The sequence below is a fragment of the Vespa mandarinia genome, chromosome 1 (assembly GCF_050613455.1).
Source record: "Vespa mandarinia isolate Hongniang chromosome 1, ASM5061345v1, whole genome shotgun sequence".
Classification (NCBI taxonomy): domain Eukaryota; kingdom Metazoa; phylum Arthropoda; class Insecta; order Hymenoptera; family Vespidae; genus Vespa; species Vespa mandarinia.
In genome coordinates this window covers 13,128,362-13,148,344 of record NC_140810.1, presented here as the reverse complement: position 1 = coordinate 13,148,344, position 19,983 = coordinate 13,128,362, and the positions used below count along the sequence as shown (strand labels likewise).

The 19,983-nt window shown below is 40.9% G+C and overlaps 1 protein-coding gene across 1 annotated transcript; it reads left to right on the top strand.

The window, feature by feature from the left end:
• The first annotated feature begins 1,678 nt into the window (after positions 1 to 1,678).
• LOC118447643 (uncharacterized) lies at positions 1,679 to 19,220 on the top strand. The gene is made up of 7 exons (XM_035879816.2): positions 1,679 to 2,486; positions 2,741 to 2,971; positions 10,453 to 10,566; positions 10,737 to 10,823; positions 17,118 to 17,318; positions 17,434 to 17,616; positions 17,809 to 19,220. Exons 1-7 carry the CDS (start codon positions 2,174 to 2,176, stop codon positions 18,519 to 18,521), a joined length of 1,842 nt encoding a protein of 613 aa, XP_035735709.1. The 5' UTR covers positions 1,679 to 2,173; the 3' UTR covers positions 18,522 to 19,220.
• Positions 19,221 to 19,983: the final 763 nt, after the last annotated feature.

Genomic DNA, 19,983 nt, shown 5'->3' with positions numbered 1-19,983 from the left:
AAGAAAAAAAAATAGAGAGAGAGAGAAGGAGAGAAAGAAAGAGAGAGAGAGAGAGAGAGAGAGAGAAATCATAATCGATATGTAGAAGTTAGAACGGAATGAGAAGAATCTTCATGGAGATCATCGAGGAAGACATTCGAGGTTATCCGAGACGTCGGGAACTTTGGAGTAACGAAGATGAATCGTAATAAAAGTTCGAAGAGTCGAAAGAAAAGAATAAGAATCAAGGGACCATCACACGGTGATCAGAGTAAAGAGTAAAGAGGACGTTTGGCGTCATCCGGTGAGGCGTCATCGCTGGCATCAGTAGAGAGAGGAAGAGAGAGAGAGAAAGAGAGAGAGAGAGAGAGAGAGAGAGAGAGATATAAAAGAGAGGGAAAGAGATAAAACGAGAGAGAGAGAGAGAAAAAGAGGGAGAGAGAAATAGTAGAAGAGAAGGAGAAAAGCGAAGAGGAGGAAAGAGAGAGAGATAGATAAAGAGAGAAGAGTGCTAGATAGAGAGAGAAAGAGAGATTTTTCCCCACCGCTTGGAAAAAGCATCCCCCACCAGAGCGAGCTTTAGGGGTGCGAGAGGGTTGGCGGGGGTGGTGGCGGCGCGGAGGAAGAGGAAGAGGAGGAGGAAGAGGTGGAGGGACGGGCTGCGGAGGAAGGGGGTTTACCCGGGGTGGTCTCGGTGGTGGCTGGGGGCGGCAGCCTCAAAAATACACCGCAACCACACCGCGCGGCTCCACCGCAGAAGCCGCCATCTTCCACCGCCGAACCGAAACGAGACCGCGCGAGTTAAACACCCTATCCTACCCCGTACAAGTTGCCGCTGCCACCCGCCGAGGTATCGCCAGGTGAACGACTACCTTCGTCATCCTTGCCAGCAGTTCGAGAAACGTTATCAAGACGACCTACGAAGATCTCACTTCGTCTCTGATTTCTCTGCTGGATCACACAACTGAGTTACAACATTACCGTTTGGATCGGAGGATCTTGATAATCGTTATGAAGAAATCTTTTAGATCGCACAATTGAACGAATCTAATGATAATTTGTTATTCAAGGAAAAAAGTGATTTCGTTTATAGTGTCGTGTTCGGGAAACGTTTTTAACAAGTGTATAAAACAATTAGACTGCTCTCAAGTTAAAAGATTTTTTTTTTCTTTTTCTAAAAGGACCAATTTATTAGCTAATTTTCGTTTGCTTGTTTTTTTTTCTTCTTTTTTCTTTTTCATCACTTTTTCGTATTCAACGAATATTATCGTTCTCAATTGGTGAAAAGGGAAGGGTAAACTCGACGGACTTATTCACAATTCGATACACGTGACAACTGTATGTTTCGTTGGAACTCATGAACGCGGGCGAATTTAAGTGTAGAGAACTTCCATGCCTCGGGATATTCTCGATCCTTGAGATAATTTTGAAGTGTACGATTTAACGACGGGAAGGAAGTTAAAAGTAATAACGGACCGTTTCTCTAGTGCGTTCTCTATCGCGAAGAAAGGAAGACGGTAGTATTGTATATCGTTCGACGGGGATAAAGACGGGAAGAGAAAAAAAAAGGAGGAAGTTTGAGGAAGAAGAAAAAGAAGAAAAAGAAGAAAAAGAAGAAAAAGAAGAAGAAGTAATAGTAACAGTAGTAGAAGAAAGAAAGAAAAAAAAAAGAAAAAAAGGAAAGAGAGAGAGGGTGGTACTTCCTGTCGATTCCAATAAAACGAATTTTCTCCGCGACTTGGCAATCGAGACAGGAGGAAGAATTTGCAAACGGATGCTCCTCTCCCAAAGCGAGATAATGAAATAAGGATCAAAGGATCCTTGGGGTTCGTAGGCCAAGTAAGAGCAACCGAGCAGCATTCTGTATGGCATTCGTTTCCGAAGCCAACAAATCTGTTTCCTTCGAGAGAAGCTATCATTCTTAATGCGTTCTTCCTGATCTACAAGGGTTATCAGTTTGATCGAAAGTATCAAACGCGTGCTTTCTCTTTTTCTCTCATTTTCTCTCTCTCTTTCTCTCTCTCTCTCTCTTTCACTTTCTCTTACTCTTCTTCTCGTTTTATTCCTCGATCCTAAATATCGATAAGAGAGATCCTAAATTCGATCGATTGTATTCACCAAGTGATCACTAGTTCAAAAAAAAGAACGTATCTTTGCTTATACGAAGTAAGAAAAAACTGATGATCCTGCTCTCATGACGAATCCTTCGCGAGATGTTGTCCGTCCCGAAGATCGGCCTCCTGGCCTAGATTATCCCGATCCTAGATCGGTTCGTGGTGATCATCAAGGACATCAAGCGATTCCAGGGAATCAAATCGGTGGAGCGAGAATACGTAGGACTAGGGCCTCTTCCTCGAGGAGAAGAATGCACCTAGCTAACGACGTGCCTCCTCAAGGTTCTACAAGCGGTAATCATCATTCTGATTATGCACTCACTGCTGATCTACTCGCTGAAAGGACGCTGGATGGTTTGCTTGCTGAACATCCTGGAGAACTTGTGCGAACAGGTAATTTTTATGTCATTAAAAATTAGAGGAAGATAAATTAAACGAAAAACGATTAACTTCTTGATTGATTATTTAATTCGAATTATTTTTTGATACCGATATGATTATCAATAAAAATCTCGTGGCGATTCAATCTCATTATTGTATAATTTGTCATTAGATTATAATGACAAGTCAGACTCGTCATTTGTGGTCAAGTGGTTAATTGATATCGATGACAAATAGATCAATAAAACTATCTGTTTGTTCAAAAGGTTGTCCGCACGTGGTATGCACAGTTCTACCGTCGCATTGGAGATCAAACAAGACTCTTCCGGTAGCTTTCAAAGTAGTGGCACTTGGTGAGGTCGGTGACGGCACCTTGGTCACCGTACGGGCGGGCAACGACGAAAACTGTTGCGCGGAGTTACGGAATTCCACCGCACTGATGAAGAATCAAGTTGCTAAATTCAACGATCTTAGATTCGTCGGTAGAAGTGGCAGAGGTAAGTGAAATATATTGACTTTCGTTAAATGTAAATATTGAAACAATTAGAAAATAATTACATTAATTTGAAATAATTATAAAAGAAAAAACATATATTGAATTTAACTAAGAAAAATATTAGAACGGTTAGAAAATAATTATATTAAATCTGAAATAATTTTTTTAGAAAAATAACATTCGTTAAACGTACTGATTCATTTTTCGTTTTTTTTTTATCTCTTCCTTTCTCTCTAATTTTTTTCTTTCTTATTTTATTTTATTTTTTCTTTTAAATGACCCTTCCTAACGTAAGATCTTAAATGATTCAAAAGAAAGATACATTAAGACAGGGGTGGTCCTAACCGATGGCCTCGTTTTTCCACCGCCAAAAAGCAAGTCCCATACCACGATACGACCATTCGAATCTTCATTTTTAATTCACTGGGTGAATACCACGGGACAGTAGCAGTAGCAAAGCGTGCCGTCTCGCGCGATTTTGGATCTAGAGATTTTTTAATTCTCCCTTTCTCCGTGTATCAATAATTCATCGTTCCTTTTCTTCCCTTTCCTTTCCTTAAGAAAAAAAGAAAGAGAGAGATAGATAGATAGATAGATAGAGAGAGAGAGAGAGAGAGAGAGAGAGAAAGAGATAGAAAGAGATGAAAAATTTTAGAGTAGAGAAAAAAGAATGGGTCTCCGAAGAGATCCTGAATAATGCGCGCTAATAATCGCGACCATTACGGGACGCTTAATGCAAACGTCGCGCGCATCTCGAAGAAAATCGCGAATAAGTGGGGCCTTTCGATTCGGTTCGAAGTAGAAGAGCAAAGTTTCTTTTTCTTTTGATTTTCTTTTCTTTCCGACAGTCCTTTCTCCGAGAAGGGTGAAATAAGGAGTAAAAGAAAAAGAAAGAGAGAGATGGATAGGTCGGTGGGATGAGAAGAGGAGAGAAAAGTGATAAAAAGAGAAAGAAAGACACGAGAAACGAGGCGTCCTTTAATTCCTTTAATTCGACCGAGTTGCACCCAACCACTACCACCAACACTACCGCCACCATCATCATCACCACCACCAACTCAATCCTCGATCCGATCCCTTACTACCACCTTTCAAGCTCAATCCACTGAGCTTCCTTCGTTCTCTTCTACGATCCCGCGACGTCGAACTTTCAAGTGAGCAGTCGCGAGCGTAGCCTGTTAACGAGGGGCTGTTCGACTTGTTTATGGCAAATTGGAAAAGGAAATTGCGGGGTCCGCGATATTGGGAATTCCTTAGGCCGAAACACCATCCCTTTTTCGGTAGAGAGTTGGACTGGTTTTTTAAGCGATGTGGTTTTAGTATAATTGATCGTTCTACTTGTTATTACAATTTATTTCTTCATTATTAACGATAGTCTTATAATGAAGTAAGAAATTTATGGAAATATGAGAAGAAACAGAAAAGAAGAAAGAAAAAAAAAGAAAATGAAAGAAAGATATTAAATACAAATTTTAGAAAATCGCTCACAAAAGATTCATTCAGCTAACAATCGTCGACTTTCCCAGTCGTTTCTAGATTTTTTTTCATTGAGAGAGCCACAGATGAGGATGTATATACATATATATATATATATCATCTATATATATATATATATATATATATATATTATATATATGTAGGAAATCGGAACGATGAGACGAGTAGTATGGGTAGGTGCCTACGTGAAAGAGCGGAGGTAGAGTGGTTGGCTGTAAGCGGCTTTGGTTTCCATGGCAGTAAGCCCTCATTACTGTATTACGGGCAGCCCTTAACTACCGTCGGTACGCAACGATTTGCCTCTATAACCTTTATGGTAGAGGTGGATCATTCAAGATCGTTAGTGCATCGCTAAACGTGGATACCTTGCTCGCGAGATCGCCTTCTCTGATCTCTCCGTTATTCTCGCGAAACTGAACTCTCGATCACACGTGATTAGATATTCTCTTTTTTACTTTTGTTTCTAATTTTTTTTATTTTATTTTGTTTTTTATTTTATTTTTTTTTATTTCCTTTTTATATTAACTTTCTTTTTCTCTCCTTTTTGTTTTTTTTTTGTTTTATTTCGTTTTGTTTATTAAGTTTTTTTTCCATGGAATAAATGAAGAATATATTTTTGTACGAAAGTAAACGTATTGCAATAAAATATTTTTATACACTGCGACAATGAAATATTGTTACGTATTTACTCTCTGAAATATTGTTACACGAAATAAAAATGAAATGATTACATCGTAGCGCACGATTGTTAAGTAAAACGAGAAATTGTCGACTGTCCATCGACGAGTTCGTCGTACATAGCGCATAATTACACTCGCACCCTTTTATACGGAGATTTCGCGTGTATTTTTGCGAGGTGCTGTCTCTCTCCTTTCTCTCTTTTTCTTTCTCTCTCTCTCTCTCTCTCTCTCTCTCCCTTCCTCTTTATCTGTCTATCTGTCTATCTATCTCTTTCCTACTTCATTTCCCAGTTGTTGTTTTCCGCGCGGGATATGAGAATGGACTGGTCTTTTTTTTAAGGCAAATATTTGGTCCATCCTTGCTCGCGGCTTTTGTGAGACAAATTTAATATCACGAATCTGAACGATAAATGATTATTGCCCAGGAATGACGCCCGCTGAAATATCAAAACCGATTCGGCATCGCTCTGTGCCAGCTCTCTTTTGTACTTCATTTTCGCGAGCTGTAAATAATGGACGGACTTTAATAGCACCCTACTCTAGCGTCTCTTTTACAATTTCGTAGTTTTACAAAATTCTCTCGCGTAGCATACGGGATAAACGAGAAAGAGAGACAAAGAGAGAGAGAGAGAGAGAGAGAGAGAGAGAGAGAGATAGAAATTGAAGAAGTGAACTTCGTTTATAGGCAGATAAAAGAGAAAACAAAAATAGAGAAAAAAGAAAAGCAAACGTTAGGTGAAAAAATTGATGAAGCAAAGGTATTTTATAGGAAGTAATAGAAATTGTTGAAAAATTAGTATAAAAAAAAGGAAAGTTAGGGCGCGATATCGTCGATGTCTCGTCGCACGCGTGGGCATAACGAGCATGTACGTTGAGCGAAACAGAGTGAGAGAGAGAGAGATAGATAGATAGATAGATAGATAGATAGAGAGAGAGAGAGAGAGAGAGAGAGAGAGTGACAGAGAGAGAGAGAGACAGAGAGAGAGAGAGAGAGAGAAAGAGAGCGTAGGAAGAGGGTTCGTGGGTGGAGGAATATTATCATACCGGCGCAGGGGCGTATATCACTCGGCCACCCCTTTTGCTATCCCGGACAGGGATTAGCGTCAACCTCCGACTGCTAGGAGTCACGGGCCGTTCGCGTCGAGACGCGCCGTCGGTCTTCTCATCGTCCTATTTGTACGTATATGTGTATACGTATATGTATGTAGTGTTCTACGTAGTTAAGTGTGTGCGTATGAGTGAGTGAGTGAACGAGTGAGTTTCTCTATCTTTCTCTTCATATGTAGATATATATCCATAGTGTCCCTACGTTCGACCCAACGACGCCCGTAAAAACGACGGACATAAATACCGGAGTTACCTGTGTTTTATGACGGTTCGACCGAGGTACGAGCAGGAAGAGAGCAAAGAAAAAAAGAAAAGAGAGAGAAAGAGAGGGAGAGAGCGAGAGAGAGAGAGAGATAGAAAGAGAGATAGATAGAGATAGAGATAGAAAAAAGCGAGAGAAAACGTGGACTATCGACAGGCAGATCCTGACCGATGTCCTGCTGCAATGGAATCCCTCGCCTCGATTCGTGGAGCTCTGATCCGAACGGCTCGAGTATGGAAGGAGGAACTCGCTTTAGATCATCGCGGCGATTCACCCGGCGGAAACACCCCTGGACCTATCCCCTCCTCTTTCAACCCTTTCTATGATATCGCTAACGCTGGACGACGAATCTAACGGAGCAACCTCCCCCAATCTCCCTTAACCTCCCCCAATCTCCCTCAACCTCCTCCAATCTCGCTCAACCTCCCCCAATCTCTCCCAACCTCCACTAACGGTTCGTTTTCACGTTTTCCTTCGAGAAAGAATTGCGTTAAGAATTAATGTTTGTTTCACGCTCGGACGTTTCGAGATCTTGCATCCTGATACATCTGGATGTTATATCTGGTGTGTGAAAACTGGGGATGAGATAGGGGAGAAGGTTGATTCGAACACGACGGAAGGAATACATTCACGGATAATCGGAAGGGCTGTCGCCGAGCGAGAAAAGTTTCTACTTCGTAGGACTGTACGATCGTCGAAGCGTTTCCGTTAATGTGCTCGTTGTAACAACAGAGAGATCGAAAGATAGAAAAGGATATATACACACACACACGCATATACATATATATATATATATATATATATATATCCATATATATATATATATATATATATATATATATATACCGAAAGAAAACACAGAAAACGCAGGATTAGCGTCTGTAAAAAAGAAACGGATTCGTCGTCGTTACGTAGAAATGTCGCTCGGAGACCAGAGCGAAAAATAATATTTAATCGGTAGAAAGACTCGGGCGCAGTCATCCACCATGCGAGTCCAGTCCTTTCTTTTTCTCCCTCTTTACCTCTCTCTCTCTCCCTCTCTCTCTTTCTCTCTTTTTATCTCTATCTTCCTCTCTTTTACCCGCGATCCCTTATGCCGCTCTTGGCAACTGGATTTTTTAATTTTTAATTGGGAAAAACGTCGTCGAGGTGGTCGACGAGATTCACTGACCCTGTCGTAGAATACGACGTAACGTAATAGTACTACTGCGTTCTCACGCGTTTCCGGTATCGCCTATGTACGATTCCTCACGATTCGAAGAGAACGGATTACCTCTTTTCGAGAGTTACTCTCTCTCTCTCTTTCTCTCTCTTTCTCTTTCAAACTGACAAAACTTCTCCATCCTACGATCAATTGTTCTTACTTGTTTTAAGAATGACGATACTAAATAAACGCGAAGGAGATTATGATCAGTTCTTATTCGGACAATATCAATTTGTTCCGTTTGAAAAATATAGATCTCGAGTAGATAAATATAGAGTTTAATTGTTAATATTAAATCGCGAGTAATCGTGATTATGTTATAAATATGCTCGGACCATGTTCTCCGAGGCAATTCGGTCGAGATCCGATATAGAGTCGTTCGTCCGAAGAGCAAACGATCGCAACAGCTGTTCCCTCGACCGAACACGCTAAGGGAGTATTTTTAAAAGGTCTCTGAAAACTAACGTCGACCCTTCTCAACTTGGACGGGTCTTTACTACTTATTAAATCATTTTCGCACTGAAATCATTTCTTCCGTTACCGCTAATTTTCTTGATTTTATCGAAATTTTCCCTTTACGATTTTAAACGCCTCTTCTATTCATAAACCCGATAAAGTCTATCACGCGTTATCATCCACGTCTTCTTCCTTTTCTTCTTTCTTTTTTTCTTTTTTTTCTCTTTTTTTTTTTTAAACTATGCACGTCAATCGGTCTACCTTTTATCAGACCTGTCTGACCCATCCTGATTCGGCTAGTCAAAACGTCAGAATCTTAAAAGACGACAAACATTCGGAAATAACGATCCGAGGTAGTAGGTACTAGCCCCTTTGCGCTTGGCTCGCCAGCAAACAGGGGAGTTTTTAACGCTGCATGATCCAAGAGCAAACTTAGGGAGAACGCGAATGTTACGTCTGGTGTGCAAATTCTTGTCGGCTTTTGCGAATAAATGTTGGATGTAGAGCTATCGTGAAGCCAGATATAAGAGAGAGAGAGAGAGAGAGAGAGAGAGAGAGAGAGAGAGAGAGAGAGAGAGAGAGAGAGAGAGAGAAGAGAAATAAACAAATTTAATATTCAAATAAACGATATTAAAAAATAGAATTAAATGTGATAAATGAAAATAAGCTTTTCAACGTTCGTAAAAATCTCGTCATCGTTGTCCTCGCCGTTGAATTCGCGCCGAATGAATTACAATTTTGCTAGACGTACACGTAGTTGGAGGGCAATAGACCTCAAGAGGGAGGATCGTTCTTCCAGCGAGTTACACATAATGCCTCATAAACACCCTCAAAATGCCTGGCATCACCCTCGATTCGTGTTGCCGGCGCCCTCGCGGACTTGACACCATACGGCTTGGCAATAAACTTTCCTCTCGTTGCTTTGCCTTCCGTTTAAACGTCATCTTTCATTTGCAAATAATTTTCTTTTCTATTTCCTTTTTTCTCTCTTTTCTTTTTCTCTTGTTTTTTTTTTTATTTTCTTTCTTTTTTCTTTTTTTAGATAAATAGATATCCAACGAACGTTAAACGTTATTGAATCTACAGTTGGTATTATATCTTTTCTTTTCTTTTCTTTTTTTCTTTTTTTGTGTTTCTCTCTTTTGGCAAGTTCTCATACTCGTTTGTTGGAAGTCAAAGACCACTCGAATATTTTGCTTGGCGACGGTGGTAAGCCGGTTAAATGTCGTGGTTCACCATAAAAACCAACTCGTTTACCAAGCTGGTCTCGGCACCATAAAATAAAACTACCCCCGGAAGCGTGCATATACTCGTACGCTCGAGCTTGGCAACTCCATTATAAGCTGTACTACTTGACTCAGTAACGGTAGGAAAACCTGCCGAGCTTCCTGTTTCATTGCTCTAAACCATACACGATGTTAGCGTGAGCGAGTACTTTGTTTGCTTTTGTGGAAACAAATCTTTTTTTCTCTCTCTCTCTCTCTCTTTCTCTCTCTCTCTCTTCTATCCCTCGTAAACTTTTTTCCTAGTTGTTCATGTAGAACTTAATGCTTGTATATATATACATATATGTATGTGTGTTTGTTTGTGTGTGTGTGTATGTGTATATATGTGTGCGTACGTTACAACATAGATTTGACGTTGTTCGAATTTTTTTTTTTTGGATAACATCGTATATGACGATCAGTGTCATTTCTGATGGTAACGTTTAATGCTCGACGACATTAACATATCCAGAACGATTCGGTGGAGAAGGGTGGTCGAATGTCGACACGGTGGCGCCACTCGTTCACCCCTTACTTCCGGCACATTTGTGTTTTGTTTCCAACGAGCGAATTGCATCGCCCTTCCGCCCTTTTCCGGGCGTCATCGGACGCGTTTTCCGTGATAGCGATAGGGAGACGATAAAAAATACCCTTCCGAGTATCGAGAATCCTTCACAGAAGAATAGAAAGAATGAAGGAAGGTACGACGTGAATGTGATTTCTTAAAAAATTAACGGGACTGTTAGGTGAGAGATAGTAATTTCGTGGCCGGTAGAATGAAACCTAAATAATGAAAGAATGTGGAAAACGAGAAAACCAAAAGATTGCTTGTTCTTTTACTCTTATGACTTTTAATGTCCCATATATTATGAGATAAAATTTTCCTGAGAATTCCGTGGAAACGATCCGTTTTTCTTTTCCCCGTTTACCACCAAGCGATAATTATTTAATTCCGACTCATCGGTCCTTCATCTTTGCTCTTTCCTTCTTTATTTCCTTTTCTTTTTTCAGGGAAGAGCTTTACCCTGACCATCATGTTGCAAACAACGCCACCTCAGGTAGCCACCTTATCGAAAGCGATCAAGGTCACCGTGGATGGTCCCAGAGAACCAAGGTCTAAGACAAGTGAGTCGTTCGACTTTACCTACCGTAGGCAATCCAATCTTATTACTATACAATAATGTTAAAGTTGAGTTAATTTCTTTATGTAAAATTTCTTTAGGTAATAGCCTTTAAAAAATGAAAATTAATGATAAGGGAGGATCGGGACTAATTTTATTCGTATCACGTTTCAGGGCACCAAGCTTTTCATCCATTTCACTTCGGACCTCGACCGTTCCCATTCGGACACCCACAGGATCCATTGGGATTCAAGCTGTCCGGTAAGTGGGTGTTCTCTAATCGAAGCCACGCGTTCCTTCGTCCCGTTACTCGGAGTTTCAGCGTGTCTCGTACTTGCCCCCGGTCTCTATCACCTTCTCGGCCATTCAGAATTCCTCCTTGTCGATGGATAACTAAGTTTGCACCCTCTCGCGAGCCAAGCGAAGGCAGGATCCTCGCTTTCATCCTTCTACGACAGCAGACTCCGTTTCTCCTCATCCCAATATCCCATCGTACCCCACCCTCATCCGTCTTCCTACTTGCCCGACTTCGTGGCTAGGAAGGGTGTCAAAATTGAGCGTCGGCAGGCGCAGACTCAAAATTGAGTTTTGCTACGGGCGCCTAAGTGGAGAAGACTCTGATTAAGCTCCCGACGCTAGCGGCGAACTCTGCCTTTTCCTTTCAATCGGTTTAAACTCGACATCATGTATCCATCGAGAGTTTCTATTCTCGTCAACTATTTTTATTTTATTTCTTCTCTCTATTTTTTTCTTTTTCTTTCTTTTTTCCTTCCTTCTCCCCCTCCCCCTCAAATTCATACGATGATCCTGACTCGACTCTCACATCAGCTACATCAAAGTCCATTGCCAATTCTCGATTCCAGAAAATCCTTAATTTTCCATTAAGCGCGTCGACCCCGTTCGAAATCAGATCGCATTCCCTTCCCACGAAGCTCTCTCGTGATTAACTATACGATATCGCAAATGCGCAATGTTTTTTGAACTGCAGCTGCTTCGACAGGGCAAGCCCGAAAGCTCGAATTCCATTGAAACTCGTTCGGAGCTCGAAATTTTGATGGGACTAGCCTCGAGCACCGAGGGTCGGGTACTGATACTGGTGCACCGACAGTGTATTGTTTCGGCATGATAAGCGGCTTAACGGAGCTTCGCTCCCTTCTGCCCTCGAGGGTAGTGCGGCGGGGGAGGTTAGCCCGTCCTGCCGTCGATTTCTCGCCAACCATTCCGCTACCTCTTCCCCGGCCAATCCCTCCTCCTCTCTCTTTCTCTCTCTCTCTCTCTCTCTCTCTCTCTCTCTCTCTCTCTCTTTTCACCAACATATATAACTGTTCTACTCAATCAAGGACCGAGCACTGCCGCACCCGATTCCTCTAAAACTTCAATTTACCCTCGGACCGTTTCATTGTAATTTTAACCAATAAGAAAAGGTCACGTCCGTCGAACTGTTCGTTCTACTCTCAACGTTTATTAGTTATTAAGGTATAGCACAAATAGCAACGTATCCATCCAGTATACGACAAAGAAGACAATCGAACAATGTCAATAAGGAAGAACTTCTATTTAGAGAATTCTTTGGATTAGATATTAATTTATGGTATTTTTTTTTGGATAAAATGGCTTAACAAAGTTTTTTCAATCGGTCGGATTAATTGGGTCAATAATACTGTATTTGAGGCAGACGATGGAAATGGACAGCAAAATAAAGGAAATATCGATCGGTTTATTTCGAGTAGTAACCGCCAGATTTTTCAACCCTTTCGTTCCTAGTTCGTCCGTTCCTACATAGATTGCGCCTCCGTCCAGTCTGACGGCCGGTCATCGTGGTACCTTCTAAGTGCGGAAGTCAAGGGTGTATCGCTGGCTGGGTAAGGACGCATTTCAAGGGCTGGTTTATTAGATATTGGAGGTTGAAAGAGAAGTGGTAAGGGTAAATAAGAGGACGATTGACGTGTGGAAGTAAGAGAGTAGAGAAAGAGAGAAAATGAAAGAGAAGCTAGCCATATCGGTGTTGTTAAGGTGCCCATTGAGGTGTAACTAGGGGGATGTTATTAAATTTCGTTCGGCTTACCCCGACAGAAGGGGCGAATTTTACGCGTTTCTCGAACACTCAGAAAGATTTTTCTGAGTCCGACAAATATCTTTCCAAGAGACTTTTCTTCTTCTTTTAATTTTCCCTTATTGTGTTAGATGAATGCAACTTCGATAAATTTAAGTAACAAAGTTTCATTATTACTTTTTATTACTTTTACTCATTTTATAAGATAGAAATTCGAATTTTAAGTGTTCCGTAAGAAAAGCAGAAAGAGAAAGAGAGAGAGAGAGAGAGAGAGAGAGAGAGAGAGAGAGAGAGAGAAGATAGAGAGAGAGATAAAGATGAAGAAAAAGAATAATAAATGTGTTTGAAGACAGGTACCACGTGAAAAATCTCAACCGAGATTGTCCAAGAAGAAAAACATCCCGATCACGTGCCTCCCGAGAGGCCGTGCCATCGTCTTTGTCAGTCTTGCTAAGGGGATGAAAAATCGCGAGAGTCGGGATTCGAGTTAACAAGAGAAGCTAGTACGGCCCCATTCCACCCACTTTCTACCCTCCCGTGTCAATTAACCGCCTACGCTTTAGGGGGCGGAGAAAGAGCACAGGAAAAATCGCAACCCCTGTTTCAATAAGGTGGCCTTTACCTCATTTGGGGGAGATTGTTAGGAGCGCTAAGTTAAAAACTGTCGCTTCGTTCGTGGATCGCTTTGCAGTAAATTCGTGGCCTCTTTTAAAGGAGATCATTCTCTTCCTTTCTCACTATTATTTCTGTTTGCTTCTTCTACTTCTTTTACAGTTTTTTCTTTTTCTTTTTGTTTCTTCCTTCCATTCTTTTTTTTTTCTTTGTTTATTATACATATTTACTCTCAAACGTCGATTTTTCTTCCTACAAGGAAAGAACGAAAACTGATTTGAAAAATATTAAACGTCATTGAAATCTTTTTTCTGTACTGAAATATTATCGATTATAATAGTGGAATAAGAATAAAAAAAAAAAAAAAAGCCGAACAATGCATTACATAATACTTTATCTGGAACACGAATGAAAGCCAACGAATCTTGATTCATGGTAAAGGTTCTCTTAAAGAGCCCTTTTCAGAGAAAACTGAGCAACCCTTCAGGAGATGCGCCAGTGAGTCCTTAAAGGGAACCTTTTTAAGGGTTGTTCCTGTCCACTCCTGTGTCGAATCACAGAAGATCCTTTAAATTCGCGTCACATTTCACCCCCAGGAGTCTTCGGAAGGCGTCCCTCGACTGGGTATCCCGTCTTTTAATCAGGTCCGGTGACCGGGTCCTTTCTCTGGAAGCGACGGTAACTAATGACACTCCTCTGCTATTCACCTCCTTCCTCTTGTCGTCTTCTCGGTTACCATAGATATCGAAACCATACTAAGACGCCAGTACTTCGTCCTATAAAACGAACTAGACAAGAGTTATCCTTCATTATGTTCTAAAGCATTTAGATATGAAAGATCACGTTAGTTGTTTATCATTCGTTTTTAACATTATTTTTCGTATAAATATATCTATAAAGACGAATAAATAAGTTCAGTTAAAAATTGATCGGAGGATGCACTTTTGTCTCCTTTGCCATCATTAGAAAGAAAAGTAGATTCGTGAGGAGAGAAGAAAGATAGAAAGATAGAAAGAGAGAAAGAGAGAGAGAAAAAGAGAGAGAGAGAGAAAGAGAGAGGAAGAGAGAGACAGACAGATAGACAGACAGAAAGAGAGAAAAAGAGAGAGAGAGAGAGTGTGAATGAGTGAGACAGCAATTTTCTCGTCCTTTCTGGAAATATCTGTTGGTAGAGCTCAGATCGGTGCCAGAGACCTTTCTAGGGTGGCATTTTAGGGGTTGCTGCGACGCGATAATGAGAACGGGCGTAAAGGGTGGGTGTGCAAAGACATCTAACCGACGGTAGCGAGAGAAGAGGATGAGAGAGAGAGAGAGAGAGAGAGATGGAGAAAGGAGAGGGTGGTAAGAGAAGGCGAGCTTCACAAGGGTTAACGCCTTAGAAGTAAGAAGGGCGTTTTAACGCCTGTTTTGCATAGATTTGAATAGATAAGGAGGACAGGAAAATACGCGAATTAATTTATTATGTATCTACGGTGCGAAGCTCTAACGGCTTAACGATGGAACCAGAACGACCGGCTTTACTCTCTTTACTTTGGTATCCTATCTCGTTGAAAGACCAAAGGACTTAACACCTTTTAAAGGACTTCTTAAATGAAAAAGTAAATGATTAAGGGAAAAAAATATATTTGGTTATTGTCGGCGATAAATATAACTTCTGTTTTTGGTTAATCCAAGGGTCTATTTTATTGTAATATCGAGTGGTGAACACCGAAAATGGATTGAATGATATCGATTTCCAAAGTGCAAATTAATGACACATAATGAACTGCCGGAAAGCCCGCGAACGATTACACGTGACGTAACATTACCGCATCCCAAAGTGGCGCGACCAGTACCGAACACATTTTGAACACGCTACTCGATAATACGTCATCCCTTAAAGCGCGATTTCCCCATCGGTAGGCGCACGCTTTGCAAAGGCAACTAACTCTATAGCCGTAACGTTTAAGCTTAACATTTCTCACCCTTTAAAGGGTAGCGCAGCTCCTTGAACCCTTTCAAAACCCTTTCTCTCCCTCCACACCTTTCTTACCCACGCACACTCCTAGACCTCACAGGGCCCTCCTCTCATTAGTCTTCATTTGTTTTCGGAATTATCGCCCGCCGCCGCTACCACCACTACCATACACCTCTATTCCAAGAGACGAGTTACGTTGGAAAGGGTGCCAACCATTTTCGGGGGTTTATTAAATTGAAAATATGTTACAATCGCTTTGGGACTCCTTGTTTTTTGAATGTCATCAATTCAAAGTCGTCTACTTTCATGGATAAATTCTATACGTAATTATATTTGCTTGTCTTTTGTTTCTTTTTTTTTTAATCTAATATTCCCCAATATCAGTTCTAAATGTATCTAAACGTACTATTTGAATAATCGTGAAAATAAAAAAGAAGAAAAGAACAAAGCTTCCCATTGACTTCTCTCTTGATATAGAAAAGTCTGATATTCAAAGCGGAGAATAGAAAATAGGCACCAAGGTAGAATCAAAGCCGTCCAACGTGGCGCACAGTGCCGGCAAAGCTCTTATCGTTTTCTTAATCCCCTCATAAAGTAGCGGGACTACAAGTTCCTCTCTCTCAAGCTTCTCTCGCAAGCTCCGTCGACTCCGTGCTCTGCGCGCACAACGCGCCACGGCAGTGTGGTAGAACGCGAGATAGTGGTGTCCTCTCTGGCAAGCTAGGCTTAAAGAGAGCTTAAAAATCACCCCTTCGACCCCTACCGAGCTTTTTCTATCCCCACCCGTAATACCTAGAGAATCGGTGGGAATGTTGGCTAGACCAATCAAACACGTCGCAAGCTCCCTTCGACACGCCCACCTGCCACTCGATGGACAACTCTCCCCACTACTCTGCCATCACCTTCCCCTCCTTTATATTCCCCGCCGCGCACTCCTCCTCTTCCTCCCCCGCCAAAGCGCCACGCCGCGCCGTGGCTTCGGAGCTTTCACGGAATTTTTAAACTGCCTCGCACAGATGACGGCATAATCTGCTATTGATCAAGGTCTTTCGAAAAACCGATATCGTGTCGATGACTGCCGAGGCTTACCTCGTCTCTCTCTCTCTCTCTCTCTCTCACTCTCTTTCTCTTTTGTTTTTGTTTTCTATTTTCTTTCTTTTTTCTTTCTTTTTTCTTTCTTTTTTTTCCTCTTCTCCATTTTGCTTCTCCTGCTTCTTCTTCTTCTTCTTCTTTCTCTTTTATTACTTCATGCTCTACACGGATCATAGTAATTTGTTTGTAATGCTTTCTTTTCCTTCCCAAACGTACTAACGAATATTCCCATTATTAAGCGTTTTCCACGTTTCTCGTAGTTCAGAGCCTGCCAACGAATTAACCATCCGTCCAGCGTCTTTGAAGTATCGCGTTCAAACCAAACTTTTGATGTCATGAGTTTTAATTGCATTCATACACACGTCCCCCCATCGTTTCGCAATATCGGCCACGATCGAGAAAGAGACGACGAGCAATCGTTTTTCTATTCACCGCCGGAAAAATTTAACTGTCCATCCATGTCAAGCGAATGCTACTACGTCAAAGGGAAACATTCTTCTATCTCTACCTGCCACTCGATGATCGTCTGTCCATGAAAGTAGATAGCCGCGTCGTGTTCTCTGGAAAAATGAAAATAAAGTACAAAGAAAAAAAAAAGAGAGAAAGAAACAGTAAAAGAAAAAGAAAATAATATCCATCATTCCAGAGTATGCCTAGAGAATAAAAACAAGACGAGATTATTTTCATCGTAGCTTAGATCAAAATCTGTTGCATATATCTTCTTTACTTCATATAAATCTACAGTTCTCATTGACAATGAGAAAAAAAAAGAAGAGGAAGGGAAAAAATAGAAGGGAAATCTTCTAATAAAATTTGATGAAAGGATTATTAACGTTTTTAGGCTTACAACATATAAATCTGGAACAAGGGGCGAGCCAAGGATGGGGTGGATTACCTAGAGGATCTTTACCACCGCATTGTCTTCCGCCACCACCTGGTCATCACGCGCACGCACATCCACCGCCGGCCGGTGGCTCGGCCTTCAACCCCTTTCATCATGCTATCGAACAGAGGTCTCCTAGACTGCCTGGTTCCAATACCGGTAAGAATGTTTCTTTGTATCTGTAATTAGTTCATTACTATAACTATTAGAATAATCGATGATAAAACGTTTGACATTTTCTTCCGTTTTGTTATTTCGTTTATTGATTGTAAAGATTCGACGAGGAACGATTTGGGTCCTATCAGTGTCTCAGTGAGAGAAGTACCACCGACAACTTCACCGGGAAATCCTGGACCAGGATTATTAACAACAGCTACCGTAGCTGCACCGACACCACCAGCCGAATCGGTTACCACTACGACCCCAAGTCCCTCAGGACATCACCCGCATTTCCAAGGTATATTCCAAATTAATATCTACCCTATTGAATAACGTAAAAACGAAGAAGGTGTTAATTTTCTCTAACTCTCCCTCCTTTTCTCTATCTCTCCCTCCTTTTCTCTCTCTCTCTCTCTCTTTCTCTCTCTCTCTCTCTCTATCTATCTATCTATCTATCTACCTATCTATCTTTCTCTTTCGACTCACGCAGGTCTTCATCTATTAGGAGCAACCGGATCGATCTTTGGATCGATATTCGCTCCACTGTTACCTCAATCCTCATGGCTTTACAACCCGCTTTATCACACACAACAGTACATTCTGGAACCTGAATGGCACGCGCTAGCTCTCAGAATGGCTCAACAACGATTACAGAGACCAGATCAAGCTAGACTCGAAGAACTTCGAAAGTTACGAGGTACAAGTGACAGTCCCGAAGGTAGCTCGAAAGAAGACAGGAAAACAGATCAAGAGGATCCAGATCCTTTGAATAGATCAGGGATGGATAGTCCTGATGGAAGTATAGAGGTTGATGATAGGAACGATCAAGATCGAAAGAGAGATCGGATTAGCGAGGAATCGTTTCTTGAACAGGACTCACCAAGAGTTTCACCGAGCAGAAGTGATTTAGAGGATACAACTTCGAGAGATGCGAATTCTCGGGACGTACCGATTCTTCTTCGACCTAGTATAGAAAATTTCAATGATCTTGAAATTCAAAATGATCACGAGGTATCTATTGGTAATGATTATACCGTGAAAATTCGTTTGGAAGGTACCGTCGATCTCAGTACGAAGAAGGGCCAGGACAAAGAGAACGTAGGTCAGGATTTGACCATCAGAAAGAAGGATGATAATATCGAGCCAATCAGACCGCGAAGGGAGCGAAGTCCCAAACCGAGACACGTCTGGAGACCTTATTAAAAGGGTTGACCAAACGTGCACTATCGATAAGTTTAAGACGTTTAATATGATTGGAATCGTGGAAGGAAGAGATTCCGATCGTTAGAGATAAAACGAGTGATTTCGTTACTACTGCGATATTAACGATACCAGAAATAATGTTATCGTTATCGTCGATCAAATACGATGTGATCATCGTTTTTAAAATCTATTAAGTATGAGGCGACTTTCAAGTATTTTAAATATTAATATAAGTTAAATGTAAATAATATCAACCTATCTCTTCTGCGATCGAGAATCAACAATCAAAAGAAATTTAGGAAATACTTTAAGACTTTATCGTGGAGATCACTTCGATGACTCGAGGACTAACCAGGGTTTTATGTTCGTAATAGCATGTAAATATATGTAACGTCCAATCATCATTATCGATATAGATTAGATTTTCGATTAACATTCATTAAGTCTCATTCTATCTCGTTGTTCTAATTACGATCGATCGTTCTTGCTGGACAATTTCGAATCGCAATAATTTTATTGTATTTAATAATCAACATACACGCGAGAGGATTACTTTTAAATGATATTTGTCCTGTTCGAAACGATTATCCATTATTTTACATTGCGCACGCTCGAATCATTATCACTAGGCTAGACTCTGAATTAATTAGAAAGATTGACGAATTTGATTTTATTCGATATGGGCGATGTTATCGCGAATGTTCGTGTCGTTGTAAATATTAAATACTCACTTTAAAGAAAAACAAAAAAAAAAAAGAAAAGAAAAGAAAAAAGAAAAAAAAAAGAAAAGAAAAAGAAGAAAAAAAAACGAGGGTAAAAAGCCAAAAAAGAAAAGAAAATCTCAACAATGAATAAGAAACTGTATCACTCGTATTTCACAAAGTCAAAGTTCCCTTATTTTTACGGGATAATCTCTATCGATGTGTTGAAACGATAAACGAAAGCGAAAAAGTAGACCGATTACTATAGTCATAACGCGTATCAGTCACGAATTGTCTTTACATCGACATACGCGTGACATCGGCCCGAAAATGAAGAGAAACAATTCACTGTTTATCTACGTCATCAAATAAAGTAATATCATCCGTTCCATGTCTGGTCCCTTATTTGATTTTATTTATTAATCGAACACGTTATGGATTCTCAAGATCGAAGATAATAGATCATCTTTCAGGTAAGTGTGAATATAATGTAAATGTATGTCGATGCTAATAGAAAGAGGGAAAGAGAGAGAGAGAGAAAGAGAGAAAGAGAGTGAAATTGGCGTACTTCTTCAAAAAATTACGAATAACATTACGGAAATTTGTTCGACAACGCGTGCGACGTAACCGAAGCTAATCCGAGGGAGAATGAGGAAGGGACTGGGTGGGTGGTTGGATGGATGGGATGGAGTGGGGCCTCTGGGTTGAAGCAGATGCAGCGGATTCAATAATTCGCCGCGATTGCAATCGAGCGGGATGCA